Below are 26,500 nucleotides of genomic sequence, written 5' to 3' on the forward strand. Positions count from 1 at the left end.
CCCAGCTGATACAGATACTGGTCCTATCATAATTTTGCTTGATGGAAATGAGGCTACCTGTCACAGTGGTCATACCTTCCTGTGTGGTTTCCCGTGTACAAAAGGAGTTCCTTGATCCTGGTGCAGAATACATAGGGTTTCTCCCTCGCCATATTGAATGATACGATTCAATTCAATAATTTAAAAAAAGGCAATACAAGTAAAAGCTGTTTACTACATTTTTTATGCTGAGTGCCAGGTCTTTCTACATTTAAAGACATCAGTATCAAGCCCATCTGTCAGACTGGACTTCATCACATTATCTTGCAAGTCTCCCATGTTCTGGCTCCATACATGTTTCTGTGAACACATACACACACACAGTCACTGTTGAATTACCATAGGCATGTTTCTATGTTGAAGTTTGAACAGGTCCAGACTCAAACCTGCCTAATCTATGACCATTGGTGAGTGGGAAAGAGGTGAGGCTGGAGGTAAGGCCTTTACCAGCGCCCCATTTTTTTATTTTTTTTATTTTTTTTATTTCACCTTTATTTAACCAGGTAGGCAAGTTGAGAACAAGTTCTCATTTACAATTGCGACCTGGCCAAGATAAAGCAAAGCAGTTCGACACATACAACGACACAGAGTTACACATGGAGTAAAACAAACATACAGTCAATAATACAGTAAAAAAACAAGTCTATATACAATGTGAGCAAATTAGGTGAGAAGGGAGGTAAAGGCAAAAAAGGCCATGGTGGCAAAGTAAATACAATATAGCAAGTAAAACACTGGAATGGTAGTTTTGCAATGGAAGAATGTGCAAAGTAGAAATAAAAATAATGGGGTGCAAAGGAGCAAAATAAATAAATAAATTAAATACAGTTGGGAAAGAGGTAGTTGTTTGGGCTAAATTATAGGTGGGCTATGTACATGACTCATTGATGAGCATGGCAGCGTAGATCAGCCCTGGCCCCTCAAAGATACTGGACAGTCACACACAAGCACACTCCCAGAGCACTGATTACATTATCAATGGTGGTTATGATTAGCATGGTGGAGTCACCTTTTATTTCACTTCAGATATCATGATATGTGAAGTGAAATAGAATGGTAAACACAGTGATCAGGCTGGTTTCACCAGGCTAGGTTATGAAGGTGAATTTGGACAAAACTCGAAACAGTTTTGACCTTTGACCAGGTCAAATGTCACCAACCTGGTTTAAGTGTACTCCCTGTTCCATTTATAGGAATGCTCAAAGCAAGGACATGTCCGTGATGCTGAAGGGTCCCCTTGCTGGTCTCCTCTGTGTTGCGTGTTCGGCTGGACATATCTCGAACAACTGCAGCAGGCAATCCTCATAAACAATGTACTTCCTCATTTTATGAGGTGGTGTTGACCGAGAGGGCCTGTGACAGGGTTGTACAATAGACAGCCAAGTGGTAAATTGCATTTTGTTATAAAGAAAGGACAAAGCTTTTTTACTATGCACTTCACAACCAAAATGACTCTATTACTTGTATCTGCTTAGCTGGGTAATTAACCTACTAGTTTATCAAACCGGATATTTTTAATAAAACTTTTCAAATAACACACATTACAGTTGTCGATGAAGCCGTCTGTGTCATCAGAGCAGTAACTCGGGTCAAGCTAATTCTATTCTATGCTTTACAGATGTAGCCTGACTGAAGCTCCAGATTGGATTAGATTCAGGCCGGTGACGCCATTACGTTTTTTTGCTCCTAGATCACTGTATTAGTCAGATTCAGACATGAGTTAGCTACGACCACAGCTGCATCCATTATTTTGTTTTGCCCTAGTCCAGTGGTTTCCAAACATTTTATAGTCACGTTCCCCTTCAAACATTCAACCTCCAGCTGCGTACCCCTTCTAGCACCAGGGTCAGCGAAATCTCAAATGTTGTTTTTTGAAGTCTGCTACACACACTATAGGATACATTTATTAAACATAAGAATGAGTGTGAGTTTTTCTCAAAACCTGGCTCAAGGGAAGTGACAAACAGCTCTTATAGGACCAAGGCACAATTAATATATAATATATATAATCATTTTGCTCTTTATTTAACCCTCTTATATATAAAACCTTATTTGTTCATCGAAAATTGTGAATAACTCACCACAGGTTAATGAGAAGGGTGTGCTTGAAAGGATGCACATAACTCTGCAATATTGGGTTGTATTGGAGAGAGTCTTAGTCTTAAATCATTTCCCACACAGTCTGTGAATGTATTTAGTGTTTATGCTAGTGAGGGCTGAGAATCCACACTCACATACAGTGGGGAGAACAAGTATTTGATACACTGTCGATTTGGCAGGTTTTCCTACTTACAAAGCATGTAGAGGTCTGTAATTTTTATCATAAGTACATTTCAACTGTGAGAGACGGAATCTAAAACAAAAATCCAGAAAATCACATTGTATGATTTTTAATTAATTAATTTGTATGCAATGTGGTCACTCTCCATCTCCACCTCTGAGGTGGAAATGCGAAACCCTTGGAAGTTGCCGGACTGTTGAAAAAAAGGGCATTTCTCAGGCTTGACGTACAGGTCATGCTCCAACAGGCGACCAAGCACTCTGCGCACCAGGAACACATGCTTGGCGCGTGTAGCGGAAATGTCATCAATATACACCACTACACCCTGCCCATGCAGGTCCCTGAAAATCTTGTCTACAAATGCTTGGAAGACTGATGGCGTATTCATCAACCCGTACGGCATGACGAGGTACTCATAGTGTCCAGAGGTGGTACTGAAAGCCGTCTTCCACTCATCTCCCTCTCGGATACGCACCAGGTTGTAAGCGCTTCTGAGATCTAGTTTGGTGAAGAAACACGCCCCGTGTATTGACTCAATCCCTGTGGCTATGAGCGGTCGCGGGTACCTATACCTCACAGTGATCTGATTCAGTCCCCGATAGTCAATTCACGGGCACAGACCTCCATCCTTCTTCCTCACAAAAAAGAAACTCGAGGAGGCGGGTGAAGTGGAGGACCGAATGTACCCCTGACACAGCGATTCGGAGACATATGTTTCCATAGCCTCCGTCTCCTCCTGTGAGAGGGGATACATGTGACTCCTGGGAAGTGCAGCGTCTACCAGGAGATCTATCGCACAATCGCCCCGTCGATGAGGTGGTAATTGAGTCGCCTTCTTTTTGGGGAAGGCGAGAGCCAAATCAGCATATTCAGGGGTATGGTGGAGACCTGGTCTGGACTCTCCACCATAGTAGCACCAACGGAAATCCCTAAACACCTACCTGTGCACTCTCGCGACCACCCCGTGAGAGCCCTCTGTGGCTAAGAAAAAGTGGGGTTATGACAAGCTAACCAGGGTAGGCCCAGCACCATGGGAAACGCAGAAGAGTCAATAAAAAAAGAAACTAATTCTCTCCGTATGACCCCCATGTGTCACCATGCCCAAAGGAGCGGTGACCTCCCTAATCAACCCTGACCCTAATGGTCGACTATCTAAGGCGTGAACGGGGAAAGGCACATCCACGGGAACGATGGGGATCCCTAAATTATGGGCTGAAGCTCTATCAATAAAATTCCCAGCCGCGCCGGAATCCATGAGCGCATTATGCAGGGAAAACTCAGACATATGTGCAACAGAGGGATCTGGATGAGAATGGTGCCGGCTCACCTGGGGTGACGCCAGAGCGCCCTACCTGCTGCCTCGATCCCCAGAGGAACCAACCCAGCACCGACCGGCAGTGTGACCTCTGCGGCCACAGATGGTGCGCGAGCGGGAACCCCCTCTGGTCTCCCTGGGCACATCCCCTCCGAGCTCCATGGGTATCGGAGAGGGAGTGCAGAAGGATGGAACCACCGGACCCCGATCAGAACGTCTGCGGGTAGCCAACAGGTTGTCCAGCCGGATGGTCAAGTCCACCAGCTGGTCGAACGTGATGGTGGTGTCTCTGCAGGCCAACTCCCGACGGACATCCTCACGCAGACTGCAGCGGTAATGGTCGATCAGGGCCCTGTCACTCCATCCCGCGCCGGCATCCAGGGTCCTAAACTCCAGGGCGAACTCCTGGGCGCTCCTCGTCTCCTGCCTCAGATGGAAGAGGCGCTCACCCGCCGCTTTACCCTCAGGCGGGTGGTCAGAGACTGTCCGGAAACGGGTGAACTCCTCAAACTGGTCCAACGCCGCATCTCCCTCTCTCCACACGGCGTTGGCCCACTCCAGGGCTTTTCGGGTGAGGCACGAGACAAGGGCGGACACCCTCTCACAGCCCGATGGAGCCGGGTGAACGGTAGCTCCAGTTGAAGCATGAACCCCTGGCAGTTCGCAGCCTCTCCATCGTACTCCTGGGGCAGGGAGAGACGAATCCCACTTGAACCAGGTGGAAAAGAGGCGCTCAGAGAAGACCCCGGTTGTGCTGGTGGAGGCACTGGAAGAACTCCCTGTCTCTCCCAGCAATCCATAGTCCGGACAACGCGGTCCATGGCGGTGCCAAGATGGTGAAGCACTCCTGTGTGCTCCCGGACGCGCTCCTCCACCCCTATAACCGGGGTACCTGATCCTGCTGACTCCACAGTGGGTCGGTGATTCTGTAAGGGTGCGTGCTGGTGGCAGGGAAGTCAGGCGCAGGAGATCGAACTTGGTATAAACAGAGCAGTTTAATAAGTGCTAAAAAACTCTGAAAACCAAAATACACTAAATAAAACAAGTGGATACAAAATCCGTCGCACACCAGAACATATCTTGCACAAAGCTTACAGACAAACAATCACCGACAAGGACAACGAGGGGGAACAGAGGGTTAAATAGACAACAGGTAATGAATGGGATTGGAACCAGGTATGATACAAGACAAGACAAAACCAAAGGGAAATGAAAAGAGGATCAGCGATGGCTAGAAGGTCGGTGACTTTGACCGCCGAACGCCACCTGAACAAGGAGAGGGACCAACTTTGGTGGAAGTCGTGACACTATGATTAAAAAGCTGGAGCTCTTCTTTGTCTGCATTAACAAGGACAACACACAGGTCTTTCCATCATTGTATGATTTTTTTGTGTGCAAATGTACTCAAGCTTATGGACAATGTCAAATGTACCTTCCTGCCTTCCAGGCAGTGATGCAACCATGCTCTCGATTGTGCAGCTGTAGAACCTTTTGAGGATCTGAGGACCCATGCCAAATCTTTTCAGTCTCCTGAGGGGGAATAGGTTTTGTCGTGCCTGCTTCACGACTGTCTTGGTGTGCTTGGACCATGTTTGTTAGTGATGTGGACACCAAGGAACTTGAAGTTCTCAACCTGCTCCACTGCAGCCCCGTCGATGAGATTGGAGGTGTGCTCTGTCCTCTTTTTCCTGTAGTCCACAATCATCTCCTTTGTCTTGATCACGTTGAGGGAGAGGTTGTTGTCCTGGCACCACACAGCCAGGTCTCTGACCTTCTCCATATAGGCTGTCTCGTTGCTGTCGGTGATCAGGCCTACCACTATTGTGTCATCAGCAAATTTAATAATTATGTTGGAGTCGTGCCTGGCCGTGCAGTCATGATTGGCAGTCCAGGATCCAGTTGCAGAGGGAGGTGTTTAATCCCAAGGTCCTTAGCTTATTGATGAGCTTTGAGGGCACTATGGTGTTGAACACTGAGCTGTAGTCAATGAACAGCATTCTCACATAAGTGTTCCTTAATGTCCAAGTGGGAAAAGAAAGTATGGAGTGCAATAGAGATTGCATCATCTGTGGATCTGTTGGGGCGGTATGCAAATTGGCGTGGGTCTAGGGTTTCTGGGATGATGGTGTTGATGTGAGCCATGACCAGCCTTTCAAAGCACTTCATGGTGTGGAGTGCAATAGATAATAGTGTTCTTGGACACAGGCACTATGGTGGTTTGCTTAAAACATGTTGGTATTACAGACTCGGACAGGGAGACGTTGAAAATGTCAGTGAAGGCACTTGCTAGTTAGTCCGCGCATGCACGCAGTACACATCCTGGTAATCCATCTGGCCCTGCGGCCTTGTGAATGTTGACCTGTCTAAAGGTCTTACTCACATTGGCTGCGGAGAGCTTGATCACGCAGTCTTCTGGTAAAGCTGGTGCTCTCATGCATGTTTCAGTGTTATTTGCCTCGAAGCGAGCATAGAAGTAGTTTAGCTCGTCTAGTAGGCTCGTGTCTCTGGGCAGCTCTTGGCTGTGTTTCCCTTTGCAGTCTATAATGGTTTGCAAGCTTTGCCACACCCGACGAGCGTCAGAGCCAGTGTAGTACGACTCGATCTTAGTCCTGTATTGACCCTTTGCCTGTTTGATGGTTTGTCGGAGGGCATAGCGGGATTTCTTATAAGCTTCCGGGTTAGAGTCCTGCTCCTGGGTTGCATGGAACTTCCTTTGTATAATGTGGAACTCGAGTCTGATCTTATTTCTGGTTCCGTTGTTGTTGGATTGAGCCTAACCTACCGGTGAAGGGGGTCTTATTCATTTTGGGAAACAATTTGGCTGGAGGGATGGTTGTGCAAAATCCTGTTGTTGGTAAGGAACCCAAAGTAAAGGAACCTGCTGGATTATCAGAAAACAATCTTAGTGTTCTCAGCGTGTGCCATTACATGTGCTTTGTCTAAGAAAGTCGCCGGGAGCAAGTCTAGTGTTGAGGAGGATATCTGCAATCCCACCATGGTCGATCTGATTTTGCTAAACCTCCTGAGTTGACCTCTGCTTTGAAACCCCCAAAGGTGAGAGAGTTTGTAGGACCCCTGAAGGAAGAGCGGGTTCCTACACTTGACACTTCGATGTCCAAGAAGCAGCTGATTGCGAAACAGAGTAAAGATGTGTCCCTCTCCCCTCTTTTTTCTGAGAGATGTCCAGAGAAGGATTTTGATTAAGTTTGTGTGGGTTACTTTGACAGAGATGGAGTTCAAATTTGTTTAATTGTAATTTTACCTTTATTTACCCAGGCAAGTCAGTTAAGAACAAATTCTTATTTTCAATGACGGCCTAGGAACAGTGGGTTAACTGCCTAATGAGGAAATGGCGTCCTCGCTTCACTTCGGGGCAAGACAATTGGCCCAGTGCATCTCAAATTGTTGTTCTAGGTACGCTTCGATAAGAGATACTGAGGTTGGCTCACGATGGTAGTATGGCAAGCCATCTTGGGGTCAGCAAGATGTATGACCGTATCTTATATAACTTCTTCTGGCCTAGTCTGAAACAGGATGATGTGGCTAACTGTAAATCCTTTTGTGTTTGCCAGCGGATGGCTAAACCAAACCAAGCTGTGACGGTTGCACCTTTGCAGTGTATTCCTGCTTTTGACGAACCTTTCAGCAGGGTCCTGGTGGACTATGATAGTCCTTTGCCCAAAGCAAAGAGTGGTAACAAGTTTCTTTTGACCATCAGGTGCGCTGCCACTCATTTCCCTGAGGCCATTCCACTGAGGAAAATCAGGAGAGGAAAGTTCCTACAGATATTGTAGGAGTTCCACCTTGAAATCAGACATGTCCGTGGTAGGGCCAACTTGGTTGCTGACTGTCTTTCAAGAGTGGGCAGTCAATGGTTTTTCCATTTATGTTTTGGGATTGGACTTTAGCACATATAGTTTGGTAACACTTAGGGAGCACAGACTGGTGTTGCCTTGTTAGTCAGTATGTGTTACACCTGCGCTGGTTGCCATCTTGTAATTGGAAATGTGTTTCACCTATGCTAGCTCAGGTGCTATTTTATAGTGGCTGGCCTTGTGCTCTACTTGTCTTGATAGATGCGGAGGGTTAACACCTTTAGTTGGCTCTTCCTATGTTGACTTCTAAACAAACAATCCTTTATATGATTTTGTTTTGCTCCACCTTTTTGGTTTGCTTCCTGTCTTTAAGTTTTGTGTGGGTTATTATTTTGTTTACCTTAAAGCAAATTTACTGGGTGCCCATGGTGGGTGTCTTTTTGGTTCCAGTTGTTGTTGCTAGTCAACATTCTGTGGACACCCGAATAAGTGTTTTTCAGAGCCCTCCTCCTCCTCCTCCTAAACCCCCCTAAAATCCCACCTGTTTTCAGTCTGCCATCCTTTGAAAGCGTTGGGGATGATGAAACAATGGAGTCCCATTCAACGAAGGGACACAAAGTGGGCAACAATTTCAAAGATTTTACTGAGTTAAAGTTCATATAAGGAAATCAGTCAATTTAAATAAATTCATTAGTCCCTAATCTATGGATTTCACATGACTGGAAATGCAGATATGCATCTGTTGGTCACAGATACATAAAAAAAAGGTAGGGGTGTGGATCAGAAAACCAGTCAGTGTCTGGTGTGACCATTTTCCTCGTGCAGCGCAACACCTCCTTCGCATAGAGTTGATCGGGCTGTTGATTGTGGCCTGTGGAATGTTGTCCCACTCTTCTTCAATGGTTGTGCTTCATAACTCCACTGCCACCATGGGGTACTCTGTTAACAACAGTGACATCAGCAAACAGCTCACCTACACAACGCCCTACATGTGGTCTGTGGTTGTGAGGCCGGTTGGACGTACTGCCAAATTCTCAAAAAATTATGGAGGTGGCTTATGGTAGAGAAATCAACATTCAATTCTCTGGCAACAGCTCTGATAAACATTCCTGCAGTCAGCATGCCAATTGCAAGTTCCCTCTACTTGAGACATCTGTGGCATTGTGTTGTGACAAAACTGTACATGTTAGTGGCCTTTTATTGTCCCCAGCACAAGGTGCACCTGTGTAACAATCATGCTGTTTATTCAGCTTCTTCATATGTCACACCTGTCAGGTGGATGGATTATCTTGGCTAAGGATAAATGCTCACTAACAGGGATGTAAACAAATTTATGCACAAAATCTGAGCTAAATAAGGTTTCTGTGCTTATGGAAAATGTCGGGGATCTTTTATTTCAGCTCATGAAACATGGGACCAGCACTTTACATGTTGTGTTTATATTTTTCTCCAGTGTAGTTTTTCGAATAAAAAAAACAAATACTAAAAAAATACAAATCTATTTTAGACGAGACTGCGTTTATGACAATTGACTTTGTAGTCAATTTTGACACTAGAATAAATGTATCTGACTCATATCGAAGCCACATAAGCCATTTTAAAAGGGATTAGTTGCATTTTAGGGGCAGTCATTCTTTAAATAAATACACCTTTTTAACAAAATACAACATGTAATCGGAATTACTCAATATAGAGTCTGCAAAACTTAAATTGGTCTCTTGTGCTGGGCAGTGGGTTTAATACAGAGTGCTGGTGACTCCACCCACTCCATACATTGCAATGCAATACACTGTAAATTAATTACATATTGTATGGGTTTTACGATTAAAAAACGATTGTATTTGCAGAGTTAAAAGTGGGTTGGGAATACTCAGTAGGGTCTGTAGGTGGAGTATAAAGTGCTGCTGTGAATTTAGACTTCAGTCCCCCATTAAATAACACCATATATAGATTCTACAGACCCCACTCTACTGAGTATAACGATCTGAACATCGTATGTTTTGATAGTGGTCTTACAAAATGTTTTTAGAAGCATATTTGTAATTGTTTCCATAAAGTCCTTTTTTGCATTTGCTTTTAAGCACAGTATAAGGGGGACATTGATTAAAATGTAGTACTGTATCTTTCAATTTAGTTATCCACATTTCAATGTTTTGAAATGCGTGCTTTTATTTTGAAGGAATCTTCCTTAGCATACAAAGTGACGCCATCGTTTGTGCTGCTGGCAGAATACTAGTGCGGTATTGCACTTATATCTCCTGTTTTGATTGTAGGTCAGAGGAAGTAGTGCTCAACTACAATCCTGTACTTTGTTGACCAGGTAAGAACAACGACTTTATTACTAAATGTTTTGGTCTAAACTAGTGTTCAGGGAAGCATAACAAATTAATAGGTAAATTGCCCAAATGTCCACAGAACCTACACAATTAATAACCGATTGTGGTTTATCCAACAAATAAAATTATAAGCTGTCTATCCTAAAGCCTATTAGCTTTATGGCATATACGTTCTTGCAACCCCAGTGACATTTTTGATACGTTTTGGGGTGTGCTGGCTCCCTAGGGTTGACCTACTTTTGCTGTAATGCAGTGCAGTCAGTGTTCTTGTTCGACATTGCAGGCGACTGCCGACTGACTGATCTACAAATTACCTTGCGTCATAATTAACTACTCATTACTATTTGTAGTTCAGCCAGTGTCACCATTTACGCACAATGCATCATGGATTTGACGCTCTCGAACACGGGCAGTGAGTTCACAGCCCATTTAATTGTTCGCCAGCGATGATTAATCGGATGTTGTAGTAAAATCTTTAATGAAGTCCGTGCTGCTGTACACTCCTTTTAGTGGATTTGTTAGCGTGCGCTGGTAGTGTTTTTGTGTTTGGTTTGTGTTGAGTAATGTGCAACCCACCTGCCGCAGTAAACAGAGTTTTAAAATGTTTATGTGGGGTAAAAGCCGATTTATGGTCAATCTGGCATCTGTAGCAGCAGTACAGCGTTTACTGAGATGCCACCTCTGTTGAAGTCAAAGCATTCATACTTGCGCTTTGGGGAACTGTCGTACGCATCCAATAAATTGGTCTGCACCGCACCACTCGTAGTGATAGCCTGTTAGCTAATTACGAATAACTGGCCAAACGAAATGACAAGACCTTACCTCTTCTGAGATGTTGGAGTAGGAGCTCAGACAATTCTATCGTTAAGTAAAAATGCTGCACCGTTTTCCACTTGCATCTCCCCATCCAGCAAAATCGGGTTACATTTAGGCTATTGTTTATTTTACACTATGTTGAGGTAAACATCAAAGTTTAATGCTTGTATGGATGTTAATCCCAATACATGTTCATGTCATCAATCAACTGCTTTGCAGTTAAAAGCGACTGAATACTACCACTGATTTCTGAATGCTAGCTATGCTACCAGTTTATACGAACGGGAGCATAGCAGCACTTCTTCTAAATCTGAAAAGGGACAACTTCTAAATGTTATGCAGCGAAACCAGCCAAGTATATCCACATCTGATTTTAGTAACCACATTTTGGGCCTGTTACAATACATCAATCATGACCGATTTGGCACATCAACTTTGTTTGATCAGATTTGTTGAATGTGTACAAATCCATCTATCCCAATTTACCTCCCTGTTCTCCTTCCAGGAGTTCAAACTCCTTTTTGTATTATAAATATGTATTTCTTTTCTGAACTTGTTCTGATAAGACTCCATGTTTGTGTTTTATACAGGATATACCGCCCCCACCCATAGTCAGTCAACCATTCATGTCAATGCGGAGCTACACAGAGCCCTTCGCATTGTTAGCTCAATTTGGCCTCCAGCGGCTCCACATTTGCGTCACACCCTTGAAAATGAGCCTCGGAACAACATTTCCAGATGAAGCAATAATCAGCTTTTCAAATCGAAATGTATTTGTCACATGACGAGTACAAAGGTGTAGTAGACCTTACTGTGAAATGCTTACAAGCCCGTAACCAACAATGTAGTTCAAGAAATAGAGTTAAGAAAATATTGACTAAATAAACAAAAGTAAAACATTTCAATAAAAGTAACACAATAACAAGGCTATATTTTTTTATTTGACCTTTTATTTAACTAGGCAAGTCAGTTAAGAATAAATTATTATTTACATTGACGGCCAACCGGGGAACAGTGGGTTAACTGCCTTGTTCAGGGGCAGAACAACAGATTTTTACATTGTCAGCCCAGGGATTTAATCCAGCAACCTTTCGGTTACTGGCCCAATGCTCTAACCATTAGGCTACCTGCCACCCCAACAAGGGGTACAGGTATCGGGTCAATGTGCAGGGGTACAGGTTAGTCTAGGTAATTTGTACATGTAGGTAGGGATAAAGTGACTGCATAGATAATGAACAGGGAGTAGCAGCAGTGTAAAAACAAAGGGCAGGGGGGTCAATGTAAATAGTTCGGGTGGACATTTGATTAATTGTTCAGCAGTCGTATGGTTTGGTGGATCCCTTTTGGACCTAGACTTGGCCCTTCGGTACTGCTTGCCGTGTGGTAGCAGAGAGAACAGTCTATGATTTGGGTGACTGGAGTCTTTGACAATTCTTTGGGCCTTCCTTTGACACAGCCTAGTATATAGGTCCTGGATGGCAGGAAGCTTGACCCCTAGTGATGTACTGGGCCATACGCACTACCCTCTGTAGCGCCTTACGGTCAGATGTCGAACAGTTGCCATACCAGGTGGTGATGCAACCGGTAAGGATGCTCTCGATAGTGCAGCTGTAGAACTTTTTGAGGATCTGGGGACGCATGACAAATCTTTCTAATCTCCTGGGGGGGAAAATATGTTGTTGTGCACTCTTCACAACTGTCTTCAGGTGTTTGGACCATGATGGTTTGTTGGTGATGTGGACAACAAGGAACTTGATACTCTCGACCTGCTCCACTACAGGCTGTCGATGTGAATGGAGGCGTGTTCGGGCCTCCTTTTCCTGTAGTCCACGATCAGCTCCATTGTCTTGCTCAAGTTGTGGGAGAGGTTGTTGTCCTGGCATTACACTGTCAGACCTCTGACCTCCTCCCTATAGGCTGCCTCATTGTTGTCGGTGATCAGGCTTACCACTGTTGTTGTCAGCACACTTAATGATGCTGTTGGAGTCGTGCTTGGCCACGCAGTCGTGGGTGAACAGGGAGTACAGGAGGGGACTAAGCACTCATCCATGAGGTGCCCCCGTGTTGAGGATCAGCTTGGCAGATGTGCTGTTGCCTACCCTGACTGCCTGGGGGTGGCCCGTCAGGAAGTTCAGGGTCCAGTTGCGGAGGGAGGTGTTTAGTCCCAGGGTCCTTAGCTTAGTGATGACCTCCGGGATGATGGAGTTGATGTGAGCCATGACCAGCCTTTCAAAGCACTTCATGGCTACAGACGTGAGTGCTACGGGGCGGTAGTCATTTAGGCAGGTTACCTTAGTGTTCTTGGGCATAGGGACTATGGTGGTCTGCTTGAAACATGTAGGTATTACAGACTCCGACAGGGAGATGTTAAAAATGTCAGTGAAGACACTTGCCAGTTGGTCCGCGCATGCATTGAGTACACGTCCTGGTAATCCGTCCGGCCCCTCGGCCTTGTGAATGTTGACCTGTTTTACCTGTCCTGCTCACATCGGCTACGGAGAGCGGGATCACACAGTCGTCCGGAACAGCTGGTGCTGTCATGCATGCTTCAGTGTTGGTTGCCTCGAAGCAACCGATAAAAGGCATTTAGCCCATCTGGTAGGCTCACGTCACTGGGCAGCTTGCCGCTGGGTTACCCTTTGTAGTCCGTAATAGTTTGCGAGCCCTGCCACATCTGACGAGCGTCAGAGCCGGTGTAGTAGGATTCAGTCTTAGCCCTGTAATGACCCTTTACCTGTTTGATGGTTCGTCAGAAGGCAGAGCGGGATGTTTTATAAGCGTCCGGGTTAGTGTCCCGCTCCTTGAAAGCGGCAGCCCTAGCCTTTAGCTCGGTGCGGATGTTGCCTGTAATCCACGGCTTCTGGTTGGGATATGTACATACTGTCACTGTGGGGATGTCATCAATAGACTTATTGATGAAGCCGGTGACTGAGGTGGTATAATCCTCGATGCCGTTCAATGAATCACAGAACATATTCTAGTCTGTGCTAGAAAAACAGTCCCAAAACAGTCCTGTAGCGTGTGCAATAAAGATGAATTTGTGTTGTTTCTTTACTGTACATTTTCAAACCTGTGTCCCCATGATGGCACAACAGTAGCCCGACGGTGTAGGCTACTGTGTTTATTTAAGTTTGTTACAAAAGCCCTATAAGCTAACATTAAAATCTGACAGGTAAAATGCTTTATTACTTCTTATAAGCATATATGAGCTTTTTAAAAACTTATTTTACTAGGCAAGTTAGTTAAGAACAAATTCTTATTTTCAATGACAGCCTAGGAACAGTGGGTTAACTGCCTGTTCAGGGGCAGAATTTGTACCTTGTTAGCTCGGGGGTTTGAACTTGAAATCTTCCGGTTACTAGTCCAACGCTCTAACCACTAGGCTACCCTGCCGCTAATGACTTATATGGTATATAAGATTAGTTCACATTACTGTAGCCATAGAATTATAGGATTTCTTTGACTGCAGCTGACACTTTCTGAATGAACCACCTTGATTTGGAGCCCTCACTTGAAATGTTATGCATTTTTTGCCTAAGACCTATTATGCGGCAACAAATGTTATGGAACAATAAATGTATACCCTTTCATCTGATATAATATGTAATTGGCCATTTGTAATAAAACTCACATTTGTCTACCACACATATGTCAGAGTCAAGGCCCGCGGGCCACATCCGGCCCGCAAGAAGGTTTTTTACGGCCCCTGGGATGATCTTGATTTATTATTAGAACCGGCCCGCAGCAAGCCGGCAGCCCGCAGATCTTTTACACGCACCAATACTACATTTCCCACAATGCAAAGGTGACGCACCGAGCAGTAGGCTGCTTCATTTCAATATTTATTGCAGATACCCATCAAAAATGGCAAAAACGGAAGGTGGATACTGAGAACCGGGGTTTCAAACAAGGTGGGAGTCGGAGTATATGTTCACGAAGGTAGCTGGAAAACCTGTGTGTCTTCTGTGTGGAGAAAGTGTGGCGGTACTGAAAGAGTATAATCTGAGACGACATTATGAAACGAAACACGCGGACAAAACAAGAATATGGACATGGAACAAAGGCTACAAAAGGCAGAGGAATTAAAACGAGGCCTCAAATCTCGACAGGCTCTGTTCAAAAAAGCCAAATCACAAGGCCAGGCTGCTGTCAAGGCCAGTTTTATTTTGGCAGAAGAGATCGCTAAATCAGCCCGGCCATTTACGGAGGGGGATTTCATCAAAAACTGCATGATTAAAGTTTGTGACGAAGTTTGCCCAGAAAAAGGCAACTCTTTTAAATGTGAGTCTGAGCAGAAACACCATTGCCGAGAGAGTAGACCAGTTGTCCATCAATCTAAAAGAGCAGCTTGTGAAAAGGGAAAAGATTTTATTGCATATTCCTTGGCTGTGGATGAGAGCACCGACATTTCTGACATTGCCCAGTTGTCAATTTTCATCCGCGGAGTGGACTCCAACCTAAGCGTGACAGAGGAGTTTTTGGCTTTACGTCCTATGCATGGCACAACTACGGGGCATGATTTGTATGAAGAGGTGTCAAGATGTTGAGATGGAGCTGCCTTGGGAAAAACTCGTGGGTTTGACAACCGACGGAGCACCTGCGATGTGTGGACACAGGAGCGGACTGGTGGCGAAGATACGGGAAAAGATGCAAGAGGAAAACGCGACAGGTGAGCTGACAGCTTATCATTGTATCATACACCAGGAAGCGTTGCGGTAAAGCCTTGAAAATGGAGCATGTAATGAGCATCATCACGCGCACAGTTAACTTTATCAGAGCCAAAGGTTTGAATCACCGCCAGTTCAAGGCATTTCTGACGGAGTTAGAAACGGAGCATGGTGATTTGCCTTATCACACAGAGGTGCGATGGCTAAGCCAGGGAAAGGTGCTTCAAAGATGTTTCGAGCTTCGTGAGGAGATTTGTCTGTTCTTGGACAGCAAAGGAAAGACACAACACAACTCCGAGACGAAATGTTTCTGTGTGAAATGGCTTTTCTGTGTGACATTACGAGTCATCTGAATGCAATAAACTTGCAGCTGCAGGGTCGGGATCGTGTCATCTCTGAATGTACAGTACAGTGAAGGCATTTAAAACCAAACTGACTCTGTGGGAGACGAGATGCGGAAAGAAAATTTGAGCCACTTTCCCAGCTGCCAGACCATGAAAGAGAAGCTCTCTACCAGTGCGTTCCCGAGCACACAGTTGGCTGATAAAATAGGTATGCTTGCCGCTGACTTTCGACGCGATTTGCTGACTTTGAAGCACAAAAAGCAGGTTGAATTGCTCGGTAACCCATTTGCTGTTGACGTGGAAAGCTCACCACCAAACCTCCAAATGGAGTTGATTGACCTCCAATGCAATGATGCACTGAGGGCAAAATATGCGGCAGTGGGTGCTGCGGAGTTCGCCCGTTTCCTCCCGGCACAATGCCCCAGCTGCGCATCCAGGCTGCTCAAACGTTGTCTATGTTTGGCAGCACATACCTGTGTGAACAACTGTTTTCTTTGATGAACCTGAACAAAACATCACACAGAAGTCGACTTACTGCTGAACACCTCCACTCAATTCTGAGGATTTCTTCAGCTCAGAGCCTTACTTTTGATGAACTTGTGGAAAAGATGGGACACCACCAAGTATCACCTCAACCTCAAACAAGTGAACATTACTGTGCAATCACATATTTAGAGTTTTTACTCAGTTCAAGTTTAAAAGTTAAAATTTAATATTTGTTTTCACTGCATGTTACTTCTCCTTAAACAAAGTGTTGTTTTTGATTAATAGATTTTTGCACTTTATTTTTTTGTATTTCAATCCAATTATATTTTTAAAATATTTCAGTTGAGTGGATGATAGAAAATTGCTATTATTGTTTTTTTCTTTTGAAGTAAATTTAGCCCACTTTTGCTAAAATAGAAAATATAGTCTACTGATGGTGCCTTGAATACCGGTTTCTTTCATTTAATGTTCATGTTATGGGGATATTTATATAAAGGAAATTTGTCTTTTGTGTCTGTTGAAAATTAAAGATTACTGACAGAGCCATAAGAAAATATTGCTTTATTTATCTGATCATATTGTAATATATTTGTTAGGTTTTCAGTAGGTTCAATTAGGTTCACTAGACTATATGCGTCATTTAAAAAATTTTCAATGAACATTCGAACAGTCCGGCCCTCGTCTTGTAGCTGATTTTTTTATTTGGCCCTCCGTCCATTTGACTTTGACACCCCTGGTCTACCATATGGTGCCCTTTCTGGTAATTTGCAGAGATAGTGATAAGCCTCCTACCACAGGCACCAATCCCCCTTAAGCTTCTTTGAAAAGGTCAGACAAGCAGGTTTGATATGATCCCGTGAATAGTGAAGTCTGTGTCAAAACAGCTTCATGTACCTACATGGTATTACATCAGCCTGTCCGTGATACTGTACAAATCATAATATGTCCTGTGTAGCCTACATTCAGTGAATAAATGACTGAAACATGTGTTCTATTTTCTACTGGTAATAGTATGGTAGCATATTATTTGATGGTACTGTTTTTATGTGGTTTTTAATGGGACATTTTAACAATAGTTACTTTTGGTACTTACAAAAATAATTGGTTATTACAGTGTAATATACATTGTTACAGTTTGATCGTGTCTTTTTATTTTATGTATGGGATTTTCTGATTTTATTGAACAAATAGTGAATGAGGGTGACCGTGGGGAAAGTCGGAGACTTTTGTGTCAAAGGGCGGTAATCCCAATTCAAACCAATGCAGACACGGTAGACGTGTGGCGGAGGCTGCAGCATTAACACTAGACCAGCCATGCCACAACCAAGTCCTTTCTTAGTAGGCCTAAATACCCAGGTGAAATGGACATTAACTTTCCTAGAAATAGGGCCATTGTAACATTTGTCTTCTTGGTCTTGTATTTGCAGATCTACCCGGCCTGTCGACAAAAACAATGGCGCTAATCTCCCTCGAGGATCTTGACGGATTGGAGGATGAAGAGCTGGACAATGACATCACTGACAACCCTGAGCCAATGGAGGACGACGAGCAGCAGAGGCTGTACACCCATTGGCAGGCGATCGCCAGCACACACCAGGTGTCCGTCCCCCGAGGTAAGCGAAATAGGCGGTGGAGTAAAATAGTCCCATTCGAGGTAGTTGCTTGGCAGCAGTGTATTTGGAGACAATCAGTCTGAGAAATCAGACTCTTTTCAACAGGACATGGTTTCTTCCAACAGTTTAAATAAAATCTCAGATTCTAGTTGCTACATCTTGTCTGCAGTTCAGCAGTATGACTTGATTGTTATAGTGTGTGTATTGAAGTCTCTATCATGGCTTACTCAAATGGGTATCAGTTTAGGGTCTAGTGAGAAGCTTATAGCTATTAGAGCATGCCCATTTTCCTAGAGACTTGAATACTTGACATTAGCACTGTGTTCCTTTTATGAAGCATAAGCCAATGACGAATTTCCCCCCACTTCACTTGGTTCCGGTGAGGTTTTTGTCAGTGAGGTTTGCTCTCACACTGCTCTCTGTCATCTTTTTTTTTTTTTTTTTTAAACGAGGAGGCCCCCTGTGTTGTTTTGATAGAAATGACAGGACCAATTCAAGAGCTGACGCAGCGGAACCAAGCCCAAGAGAGAGAGCAGGTCCCCTTTTCCTCCATCTCTCAGCATGAAAAGGTAAAGTATGTCTCCCTTCCACATGATACCGATCTTAGGTCAGGATGACAATGGTAGATATGTTGGCTGGCTGTTCCATTTTCTGGGTCATCTGTCTATGTAATGGCAGGAAGTGAAGGAAAGTATTTAGTAAAAGCTAAATGAAGCCATTTTCTTGTCGTTCTTTTGAGTGTCTGGCACATGCACTTTTGAGTGTTTGAATAATAATAAAATAAATCATGAAAGCTGTGTGTATGTACACATGGATTTGTGTAAATGCCTGAGTGCAATGTGGTGTGTACAATCTGTGTGTTTGTGTTGCCTTATGCGTTTGCTTGAGTGCAATTTATGTTGGGTGTGTGTGTGTGCGCGTCTATGTTTCAGCTTGAGAATCCATGCCATTGCTTGAGTGCTAAGTGAAGTGGAAGATCTCTTATATTCCCTGGATAACGAAGTGTGTGTTTGTCTATTTCTTCAGATGGGCGAGGTGCTGTTTGAGGAGAGGGTGTACCCTGCAGGGAAGTGGGCGTGCATCACTAAAGGGGAGAAGCTGTACGAGCAGAGCATCTCCATGGGCTTTATGAAACTCATGAAGTTCATCTGCAAGGAAAACTCTGTCGGTAAGGCCTTAGTGTTCATGTTACTGTGTAATTATTGATGTAAGTATAGTGCAACATCTATTGTAATCACTCATTGTTTCAACTATATTGTAATCTTTCATTGTTCCACCCTACTTACAGCAGTAGCCCTAACCCTTATCATAACCCTAAGTACAGTGTATCCACAATTTATTGATTTGGGGCCTCCACTCTATTGTATATTATTTAGTCATTATTACACTGTACTTACATAAGTAATCCTAATCCTTACCATAGCCCTAAGGATAGTAAGAACAGTGTAACAATGAGTAATCATAATAGCACACTCTCGTATCAACAGGACGCTATTTGGGAATGACTGTACCCATTGTGAACAGTATCCAAATGCTGGAGGACGGCAATGGCTTTCAGAAGGACATCTTGACGGCATACTACCTGCCTGCTCAGTTCCAGGCCAACCCGCCCCAGCCAACGGACCCAGACATCACCATACTCCAAAGGGAGGCTTTACGAGTCATCTCCCTGTAAGGACACTCTCACCTCTGGCTGACTTCGGTACTCAAGCCCCAGGCTTGATTTGAGGTCTATTCTACTTTGCCTGTGGTTTTGAGACCTATTCTGACCTATTTACATATCTACATGTAAAAGACAATGGATTTAGATAGACAATGTATAGACAAAATGGGTGGAAATAATTAGTCAGATTAGTGATAATATCAATGTTTTTTTTACTATATTGGCTGGTTTCCAGGACACAGATGAAATTAAATCAAATTGTATTAGTCACATGCACCGAATACAACAGTGAAATGCTTACTTACAAACCCCTAACCAACAATGCAGTTAAATGTTTATTTAATTTTTATAAGTAATACGGATAAGAAATAAAAGGAACAAGTAATTAAAGAGCAGCAGTAAAATAACATTAGCGAGACTATATACAAGGGAGTACCAGTACAGACTCAATGTGCGGGGGGGCACTGGTTAGTTGAGGTAACATGTACATGTGGGTAGAGTTATTAAAGTGACTATGCATAGATGATAATAGAGAGCAGTAGTGGTGTAAAAGAGGGTGGGGGGCAATGCAAATAGTCTGGGTAGCCATTTGATTAGGTGTTCAGGACTCTTATGGCTTGGGGGTAGAAGCTGTTTAGAAGCCTCTTGGACCTAGACTTGGTGCTCCGGTACCGCTTGCCGTGCGGTAGAGGAGAGAACAGTCTGTGACTAGGGTGGCTGGAGTCTGACAATTTGTAGGCCCTTCCTCTGACAGCGCCTGGTATAGAGGTCCTGGATGGCAGGGAGCTTGGCCCCGGTGATGTCCTGGGCCGTTCACACTACCCTCTGTAGTGCCTTACGGTCGGAGGGCGAACAGTTGCCATACCAGGCAGTGATGCAACCAGTCAGGATGCTCTCGATGGTGTAGCTGTAGAACCTTTTTAAGCCCAGTCCTGAATTTAAAAGCACTTTCAATGGAGTCTACATTGAGCTTCTTTTTTTGTTGTTGTCCACTACTAGGCTTAATCTGTATGTGGGGAATCAGCCCAAACAGTATTAATTATGCTAACTTCTATAGATAATGGATACGTACTAGCTAGACTCACACACTACTTTGCATTGGTACAATGTCTGGGTAAAATACTGTAGGTAAAAAATAATCACTTAATAGCAGTAATGCCAGTATTTATTTAAACACGAATAACAAATGCGGTCTTCTGTAGGACGTTCTTCGGCACCACCACGGAGGAGACAATCATGCCTCAAATCAACCTGCTGTGGGAGATGCTGGGCCCCAGCGAGGAAATGCATCGCAACTCCTACATGGTGGCCGTCTACGACAACCCTGGGGTGTCCTGCCGCAGAAACGAGATCTGGTTCATCCGACGAGACCCCTAAAGCTCTTATAACATCCTCCTGTATCACCCCCCATCCCACCCTTCTGTGCCCCTAGGGTCATGTTCATTGGGCGCAAAACAGAATAAAAGGGACAAACGGGGAAGGACTACCTGGACTTGGTCCAATAAGCAGCACTCATTTTTAGTTTCTGGTACAAAATGTTTTTTTATAAACTTTTGTTTTTGCGTGCCATAATGAACACAACCAGATGATTCCTGTAATGGAGATAGAGTATGGATTAAAATGGGAGGAATGGCTCTTAGGTTGGTTTTAGCTGTAAAGATGACAAGATTACTTTAAAGATGGTATTAGGTATATAGTAGGTATGGAAAATACTTCTTTAACATTCACTGAGATTGTATGTTTATGCTCCAGGGGAGCACAAGGAAAGACTAACTTCAGTGGCATTTATACCATATACACAGCCAAATATGGTGTTTAAAATACAAGTATATTGTATCTCTGTGAAAAACTGTCTGGGAATTACAAGAGTTAACTCTTATATTTCTGTCACATTTTATCTTTATTTTAATTTTCTTGCTTTTTATGTAACAAATTAGTGATCGAATCATTGCAAACTAGTGTCACACAATGTGTGAAACACGCTGTTTTAGAAATGGACTGAAATTAATTTACTTTTTAGATTTGAGTAATTTAGCAGATGCTCTTATCCAGAGCGAGTTACAGTAGTGAGTGCAAATGTTTTAATATTTTTTTTCGTAATGATACCATAACGTTTTTCTAAAGTATAATGGTTATGTCTTGTGGGACTGTAACCTATTACTAAAATGTTGTATTTGCTGTTGACTAGAAACTTTATTATTATCCATAGGTAATTCTGACAACTTTATCATTCAAAGTTATTTGCTATGATATGTGGGTGCCCTCTTACTCTTAACTGTTTTTTTCCCCCTGTTAGTGAATTTTACCCACACTCTGCTGCTTTACCAAGATTTTGAGGCTGGTGTAGGGATTTTGGGTATAGGTGTCTGAAAGTAAACAACTGTTCTCAAATTACTATTCCCCTTCCCCCAGCCTCAAAATGATAGACATATCTGTCATTTGTTACCTTCAGTTGCCACTAGGTGTCAACCAAACAGTAACGTTTGTGTAATGTTTTTTTTTGTCTATCCATTTGCTTATTGGTGAGTAACGACTATCTCACAAATGACTAGATTGGTTTTTGGTGAGGTTAGTTGTAAATGGAGCTGAGACTGTGACCAGGCACTTTAGATGTTGAGGAAGGCTCAAGCTTTAAGGCCGTCATTGTAAATAAGAATTTGTTCATAACTGACTTGCCTAGTTACATTTTACAATTATAATTATTTTTATTTTTTGAAGATTCATAACTATAGTTAATGATGGTTGAGGAATGGAAGTTTAATTAAAGTGACTTATGAACATTTGTTCAGCATGGCCAAATGATGTGCTCTTACTGTGCTTGCCTCTTTTTTTCTATACATATATATATGCCTTGAAATGTTCCCAGAATAAGTGCATTAGTTGTATTTGTTTGCATTCTCCAATAATTTGTATGGTATACTTTTGATATGTTAAAATTGCACCCGTCCTCTCTTTTGTGACCTTGTATTTCTATGCTGTTATCAAAGCATACATTTGAAAATTGCAGTGTGAATTTTAGTGGATTGCTTCAATTTTTAAAGCTGCGCTATGTCACTTTTTGGGCGACCTGACCAAATTCACATAGAAATGTGAAAAGTTATAGAACTTTCATTCTCATTGAATGCAAGACTAAGACGTGGTAGGTCTGTTCTGTGTGTTATTTCTATGCTTCCCGTTCTAAAGTTTTGTTTTTGCCTCTTTTACTTTTGGTTTTGTACACCAGCTAAAAATACAATATTTTTGGTTATGGAAAATATATTTCACAGCGGTTTAGATGGTACAATGATTCTGTACACTATACTTGTTTTGTCTCATAAACAGAAATGTAAAAATTTTGCAACCAGGAAATGACAGATTTCTGCATAGTGCATCTTTAAACTACTTAAAATATTCCCAGAGTAAATGAATGGAGATTTGATATACATTTACACTTAATGTACAGTGCCTTCACAAAGTATTCACACTCCTTTTACATTTGACACATTTTGTTGTGTTACAGCCTGAGATATTTGGTCCCTGCTCTACGCACAATACTGCATAATGTCAAGGTGGATTTTATTTTATTTTTTACATTTAAAAATGAAAGGCTGACATTTCTTAAGTATTCAATCCCTTTGTTATGGCAAGCCTAAATGCATTCAGGAGTAAAAATGTGCTTAACAATTCTCATAAGTTGCATGGACTCTGTGTTCAGCATTAGTGGTTAACATTACCTTTGAATGATTACCCTGTCTGTACCCCACACATACAATTATTTTTAAGGTCCCTCAATCGAGTAATGAATTTCAAGTACAGATTCAACCACAAAGACCAGGGAGGTTTTCCAATGCCTTGCAAATAAGGTTACCGAATGGTAGATGTGTTTTTTTTAAATTACACTGAATATCTCTCTGAGCATGGTGGAGTTATTAATTAGTCACTACAAACATACAGGCGTCCTTCCTAACTAATTTGCCGGAGAGGAACGACACCACTCAGGGATTTAAAACAGTTACAGAGTTTAATCTTCAACATTGTAGTTACTCCACAATACTAACCTAAATGACAGAGTGAAAAGAAGGATGCCTGTACAGAATAAAAAATATTCCAAAACATGCATCCTGTTTGCAACAAGGCACTTAATACTGCAAAAAAATGTGGCAAAGAAAGGTACTTTTTGTCCTGAATATGAAGCATTATATTTGGGGCAAAAACACATCACTGAGTACCACTTGTCATATTTTCAAGCATGGTTTTGGCTGCATCATGTTATGGGTATGTTTGTCATCGGCAAGGAGTAGGGAGATTTTGGGGAAAAACATGTATGGAATAAAGCTAAGCACAGGCAAAATCCTATATGAAACCTTGTTCAGTCTGCTTTCCAACATACACTGGGAGATAAATTCACCTTTTAGCAGGACAATAACCTAAATCACAAGCCCAAATCTACACTGGAGTTGCTAACCAAGACAACAGAATGTTTCTGAGTGGCCTAATTACAGTTTTGACTTAAATCTGCTGAAAAATCTAGGGCAAGACTTGAAAATAACTGACTAGCAAAGATCTATAACCAACTTGAGCTTGAAGAACTTTAAAAAATAATAATGGGCAAATATTATACATTGCAGGTGTGCTTAGTTCTGAGACTTAATCAAGATATATTAGCGTTTTAGTTTACATAATTTTATGTTAAAAATATTCTTCCACTTTGACATGACATAGTATTTTGTGTAGATCAATGACGGCAAATCACAATTAAAACAGTTTCAATCCCACTTTGTAACAACAAAATGTGGGGAAAATAAAGGGGTGTGAATACTTAAGACACTGTATACAATGACAGCTTTTATAATCTTTGCACTGTATGATTTGTATTTTTATGTAAAATGCAAATAAAATTAAAACAAAAATGTGTGGCTTGGTGTGAAGGACATGATTGTTTCCACTCAGAATAACACATTTTTTCCCCACATACCTGTCAAATACCATTTGTTATATTTGTGGTTATTTGGCTATGTCACAGTGTGTCTTATTAGTATACCGCCTCTGTCCAAAAATCTTACACAACTAAAATTACAAAAGTATCCCTTTCTGACAACTACCTTGTCTGCATTAAATTTTGTAATAGTCTCTTCATTTATCCTTATCCATATTTAAATTTTATATGTATTTTAAATGGTTTAGGATGTAGCCCGAAAGATAGCCTTGGCCTTTAATCCAAATAATAAAATATTCAAAACAAGTTGTATGTGCTTGGGCCTACAGAAAAATGTGTACCTGTTATGTTTGCACAGAAAAAGTGCAAAATTGGCACGTTTGACCTAAGGCTACTCTTTTTTGAAATTGTATTTTTTACCTTTCGTGCCCCCCATCCCCTCACCCCTCCCTCTCTTCTCCAAACACCGGAAGCTTCTCGTCCAAAGTGGGAGCTAAGGAGAGAGAGAGGGAGAAAAAGGGAAAGGCTACTTTCATTTAATAGTGTTGAAGGAATGGCATGTAGGCACATTTTTTCTTTGAATTTTCTTGTCATTATTTGAAATAATGGAATAGGTCCTACGTCTTCACGTTTACGAATTGCGCGTGCAACAGTCGTATCGTCATCGGACGACCACTAGAGACAAAGCAGTCGTTTATCGTTGCTCTTGTCGGAGTACTTTTTTGGAGGTCTTGTGAAACGCTGGTAGTTTTCGCGTTGACTGCCCTTGGTTTCGGGTCTCGTTTTCTTGTGCGAATGATTTAACGTAGTTGTGGCTGACTTTGCTTGAGTTCTAATATGGAGTTACCGTCCACAGAAAATAAATGTTTCACAGAGAGTAACCTGAACTCGGCGAATAGGCGTAGACGAGGAGTCATGCCGACAATACACACCACTACTATTCTGTTTCTTATTTTCACCAAAGGTAAGAAGACAAAGTAGCCACAAGCCCGTCGGGTGTTATAAATGTATCTGTTAAATGAAAGTGTGCTTATCAGCCGGTACAATGTTCTACTATAGACTACTACATCAATGTAACAAGCAAGCTTTCTTTCCGAAAAATGTTTACCAGAGGACGCTACTGAGGAACCCATCTTGGTTATCAAATAGCCCAAGTTGTAAGTGCCCACTAACAAAGTTGTCTTGGCGTTTTTTAAAAACCTTTACTCTACAAAAGGCTAGTGTTATAGTTAACGGCTGTAAACTCTTCGTCACCCCCTCCCTAAAAACTCCATGTTACTGAAAACATAGTCAGTGAAAAACGTGTTACTCATTTGTATTTTTTTATTGTCCAGTTGGTTCGTTTTCATACTCTCATGACCCATGTAATATCCCCTTCAGCCTGGGTCTTTAAATTGACAGTGTTGCAGGGCACACAAAGAACTGTCTTCCAATGCCACACATGTTAATCCTTCAATTTCCATAATATTTCCATAACAATATGAATTGTACAGTATGTCATTTGAGCTCATAACAGGACCATGGCTGAAAACTGTTTTTGGGCAGAATAATGATCTGTATTGGTTGTATGCAACGTTCATGTTGGCATGGCCTGGCTTTAGAAGGTTCCCTATTGCTCAGCTTGATTCAACAGGCTCTTTCATAGAATATGGCCAGACCTGGGCTGAAGAGAGTGGGGGAAGTGACTGGCCTACACGGAGTGTGCAAAACATTAAAAACGCCTAACTAATATTGAGTTGCACCCCCCCTTTGCCCTCAGAACAGGCTCAATTCATTGGGGCATGGACTCAAGGTGTCGAAAGCGTTCCACAGGGATGCTGGCCCATGATGACTCCATTGCTTCCCACTGTTGTATCAAGTTGGCTGGAGGACCTTTGGATGGTGGACCATTCTTGATACACAGGAAAATGTTGAGTGTGGAAAACCCCAGCAGCATTGTAGTTCTTGAGACAAACCGGTGCACCTACTACCATGCCCCGTTCAAAGGCACTTTTGTCTTGCCCTTTCACCCTCTGAATGGCACGAATACACAATCTGCTGTCTTCATCGACCTGGCCAAGGCTTTCGACTCTGTCAATCACCATATTCTTATCGGCAGACTTGTTTTTTCTAATGACTGCCTTGCCTGGTTCACCAACTACTTCTCAGACAGAGTTCAGTGTGTTAAATCGGAGGGCATGTTGTCCGGTCCTCTGGCACTCTCTATGGGG

At 42.6% G+C, this 26,500-nt stretch overlaps 2 protein-coding genes across 3 annotated transcripts in view; both read left to right on the top strand.

The window, feature by feature from the left end:
- The first annotated feature begins 9,680 nt into the window (after nucleotides 1-9,680).
- Nucleotides 9,681-24,268, top strand: LOC115143585 (heme-binding protein 1-like). Of its 2 annotated transcripts, none has more exons than XM_029684085.2 (6): nucleotides 9,681-9,770; nucleotides 17,527-17,712; nucleotides 18,168-18,281; nucleotides 18,739-18,880; nucleotides 19,200-19,383; nucleotides 20,578-24,268. In XM_029684085.2, the coding sequence occupies exons 2-6, from the start codon at nucleotides 17,593-17,595 to the stop codon at nucleotides 20,750-20,752; spliced, it is 735 nt and encodes a 244-aa protein (XP_029539945.1). In that variant the 5' UTR covers nucleotides 9,681-9,770; nucleotides 17,527-17,592; the 3' UTR covers nucleotides 20,753-24,268. The 2 variants fall into 2 exon arrangements, with proteins under 2 accessions (XP_029539945.1, XP_029539946.1); XM_029684086.2 differs by having other exon boundaries at nucleotides 18,190-18,281.
- A 489-nt stretch (nucleotides 24,269-24,757) lies between these two features.
- The window catches only part of LOC115142650 (inactive tyrosine-protein kinase 7-like), a 41,369-nt gene continuing 39,626 nt past the window's right edge, over nucleotides 24,758-26,500 (top strand). The window contains exon 1 of the mRNA XM_029682265.2: nucleotides 24,758-25,254. Within this exon, the coding sequence (XP_029538125.1) occupies nucleotides 25,128-25,254 (127 nt within the window). The 5' untranslated portion in view covers nucleotides 24,758-25,127. The remainder of the gene's footprint in view (nucleotides 25,255-26,500) is intronic.

This window comes from Oncorhynchus nerka, linkage group LG15 (genome assembly GCF_034236695.1).
Source record: "Oncorhynchus nerka isolate Pitt River linkage group LG15, Oner_Uvic_2.0, whole genome shotgun sequence".
NCBI classification, from domain to species: Eukaryota; Metazoa; Chordata; class Actinopteri; order Salmoniformes; family Salmonidae; genus Oncorhynchus; species Oncorhynchus nerka.